This window comes from Gavialis gangeticus, unplaced genomic scaffold, assembly GCF_001723915.1.
Source record: "Gavialis gangeticus isolate Ggan-Ray unplaced genomic scaffold, GavGan_comp1, whole genome shotgun sequence".
Classification (NCBI taxonomy): domain Eukaryota; kingdom Metazoa; phylum Chordata; order Crocodylia; family Gavialidae; genus Gavialis; species Gavialis gangeticus.
The window spans coordinates 144,537,355-144,540,712 of record NW_017729032.1 but is presented as its reverse complement, the minus strand read 5'-3'; the positions used below and the strand labels follow the sequence as shown (position 1 = coordinate 144,540,712).

Here is a 3,358-nt window from a genome sequence, read left to right as displayed (position 1 = left end):
ATGCATGTGCCAGCCAGATGGGGGTGGAGGGGCTCGCACACAGCGCCACCCACCACTCTGCACCACTTTCCCACAGCTAGTCTCACATACAGCTCTGCAGGCTGCTGGTAGGCAGTGCACAATTGTCTGGGTGGAAGGCCCAGCAGCAGCCTGCGAAACTACACATGCGACCGGCTGTGGGAAAGTGGCTCAGGGTGGTGGCAGTGGCAGCTATTGCATGTGAGCTCCCTGCCCTTGGTCAGCCTGCAGAGGGGCACTACTGCCCTCGCACCCCCCCCCGCCCCCAGCCCTGCTCCTGGAAGCAGGTATGAAAACACCCCCCTCCCCCCTTTGCCATTCTCAGTCTGATCCCCCCAGTCCCTTCCCTCTCCCCCACCCTGCCTCTTCCCCTCCCCCACACTTATCTGCTGGTGTGTGTGTCAGCCTGCCCATCCAGCAGCAGCAGGCACATGGCATTGAGCAGCTCTTGGGGCAGCAGCAGCAGGGTGCAGACTCCAGCCTGCAACAGCAGCTTTCTCTGCCCCACGTGCAGATCTGGGGGGCACGTGCCCTGCAGGCCTCCACCAGGGTGTGCACAGCAGCAGGAGCCGCCCCCCCTCCCTGCACCCGCCGGATGAATCGCTCGTGTGGCTCTGTCCTGCATTTCACCCCGGCTGTGGAGCACCTGCCCCTGTCCCAGACCCACTCCTACTCCCTCCCTCACCATGGGGGCCTCAATCTTCCCCTGCCACCCTGCCCCTTAAAAGCAAGAAAAAAATATAAAGGGGTACGTGAGCTGAAACTTTGAGGCAGAAGGGGTATACTTGTTAACAAAAGGTTGAAAACTTCTGCCCTAAGGAATCCTTGGCTCTTGCATAATTTCTGGACCATCATGGCTACAGCGTTACTCTTATGGTACCTTCCACAAATACAAGAATTTCTAGGAAAAAATTTCAAGCATTTTAAGAGGTAAGGTTTTTATGTGTAATGTCTCTTATTGGACCAACTGCATGATTGAGATGGATTAAATAAATTCTAGACTAAATTTTCTCCAAAAGCCTGGCTAAAATATGGACATGCCATCTTGAGATACAGCTGCATGGTATTGCAGTATTGTGGTACCCAAAAGCTTGTCTAAGTCTTTCCCAACCATTCGCTTGGTCTAGTAAATGAGAATCACCCACAAAAATCCATGCCTCTTGCATATTTCCTGAACTGTCATGGCTACAACACTTAAACATTTTACTTAAATGCTACCAAGGCATTTTAAAAGAATGTATTAAGCAGTCTGCTCCTTTATAATAAATGCTTAGGCCTCTGATTGGATGCATTCTTTCCAATTTGCAAGACACTTTACATATTATCTTGTTCAAAACATCTTTATTTAGAGATTGGCATGGTCTTTGTTATTAACAATTTTCTATAAATGTTAGTTGTACTGTGCACTCTTCATGCCAACTTAGAAAAGACCAGTTACTAATGAACGTGAAGAGAAAGGAAGTGATATCATGAAAAGGTATAGACAAACTAATTCTCCATGTGAGAGGATTTATATTTTGAATGGCAAGTCAAAATTCTGTATTTGAATACAGCTGCTCTTGCACTTCTTATTAAACAGAGCTCATTACTGTCTAAAGGCCTCTTTTGAAGTCTGTAGAAGTTAGAAAGAAGAGGCCAGTTTTATTTCTCTGTCAGTTGCAGGTTTCTTAAGTACCCTAAATAAAGAATGCAATACAGTGGTATTTCTTGGAACATGGTAGCTATTTCTCCAAGTGCATATTGAAAACTTGTGCCTGAAGTGTTACCACTTAAAAGTAACGTTTTGGTTTTTATGCAATGTGCCATCAGTCAGTTCACTGTTAATAACTTCAGTGCTGGTGAAAATTGAAGTTTATCTTTTTCTGTTTCTTTTCCCCCTTTCCTGCAGGTGAAGAAGAAAGTGCTTCACGACCTTCTGGGTGGGCCTCATACCTTCACAGTTGGTCAGGACTTCGATGAGGCAACAGACAAGCTGAATCTTCAATACTTACATTCCATGATTGCACTAAGAAAGAAATGCTAATATACAAGAATGAAGCATACATAAATAGCAGTGGCAGTTTTATTTTTTTTCAAACTACCTGCAGCAGCATATGTTAACCTAAGAATTAGAGTAGAAAGTTTTTAAAGAGTTTACTATATTATTTTCTGACTTCAGTAAACTATACTTTTTTGTCATAAACATTTCAGATTAAATAAGCTTGTGATTGAGACTAAAATGTAGGGTTAAAAAGTGTCAAACTGGTCAGAACTTCCAGTTTTATCATTTAAAATGGAGCATCATTTAAAAACTGAAACAATACTAAAATACTTCTAAGACTTAAAAACCCTCGCTGATGAGAAATGAAGCAAATTAGCAACCTGCATTGTCATTACACATTAAAAGAAGCATAAAATCAAACTTTTTCCTCTGCATGGCGATGTTTACAAAATATTGCACTGCAGACACTTTGGAGATGAAGGGCATTTTCTTTTTCACTTTAGTTATTTTTTAGTCTCAGATTGCAGTGAAAAAAAATTAAAATACAAGTCCTAAGGTGTGAGAAATGTAGTGGCTCTGATAACTCTCATAACATCTCATGTTTGTGTTACGTGGGCTCATAAGGGTTTCCTGATGCTCATGGTTTGTTTTAGGAAGTCATATCAGCCTCCCCTAAGAGTCAGTGGCATAAGCAAGTTGAAATAGTAGGAGAAAGAACTTAATCTAAAGTCTTTCTTTCTCTGAGGGTGGAACATTCATAAGAAGTCTAAAGCCAAACAGTGCAAATGGTACCTACTGCTTGTAATGGTCCTGTTGTTAAATGACTTTCAGTATAACTGCTGGCAGAAGAGGGGGAGAATACTTTCCTGTGAAAATGTTATCACTGTATGTGGTATATAATTTCCTTAAGCAAACTTCATTCCATTCTCACTCTTCCACATTCCACCTATCCCTTGTGGTCAGGTGATATGTGCTTTTAAGTCCTTTAATTTAATGGCATTTCTGGAAAGTGTATGGGAGCAATATCTGCAAGAAAGGAATGTTATTGGATCTGGGTGTAGCTGTTCCCCTGTCTACTGGGCCAGAGTGATTTTAGCACTGTATGAGGGCCCATCAGAACGGAAGAGAGAAAAGACTGGGTACCAGCCGAGAAGAATAGATATACACTTCTTAAACAGGCTCTAGTTGTGGAATCTTAATTGGCTCATAAATGAGCCAGAAGGGGTATCCGGTTTATCTTCCTATGTGTAACACAGTAAATGCACCTATTATAAACAAGGGCACTCTTTCAGCTTCTGTCTTCTGTTCTGTGTTTTCTGTCTTTCCTCCTAACCCATTCTTTCTCTCTCCTCTATATAT

The 3,358-nt window shown here is 42.6% G+C and overlaps 1 protein-coding gene across 1 annotated transcript in view; it reads left to right on the top strand.

Moving 5' to 3' along the window:
• Positions 1–2,122, top strand: part of GCC2 (GRIP and coiled-coil domain containing 2) — a 65,756-nt gene extending 63,634 nt beyond the window's left edge. The window contains exon 23 of the mRNA XM_019524410.1: positions 1,907–2,122. Within this exon, the coding sequence (XP_019379955.1) occupies positions 1,907–1,977 (71 nt within the window). The 3' untranslated portion in view covers positions 1,978–2,122. The remainder of the gene's footprint in view (positions 1–1,906) is intronic.
• Positions 2,123–3,358: the final 1,236 nt, after the last annotated feature.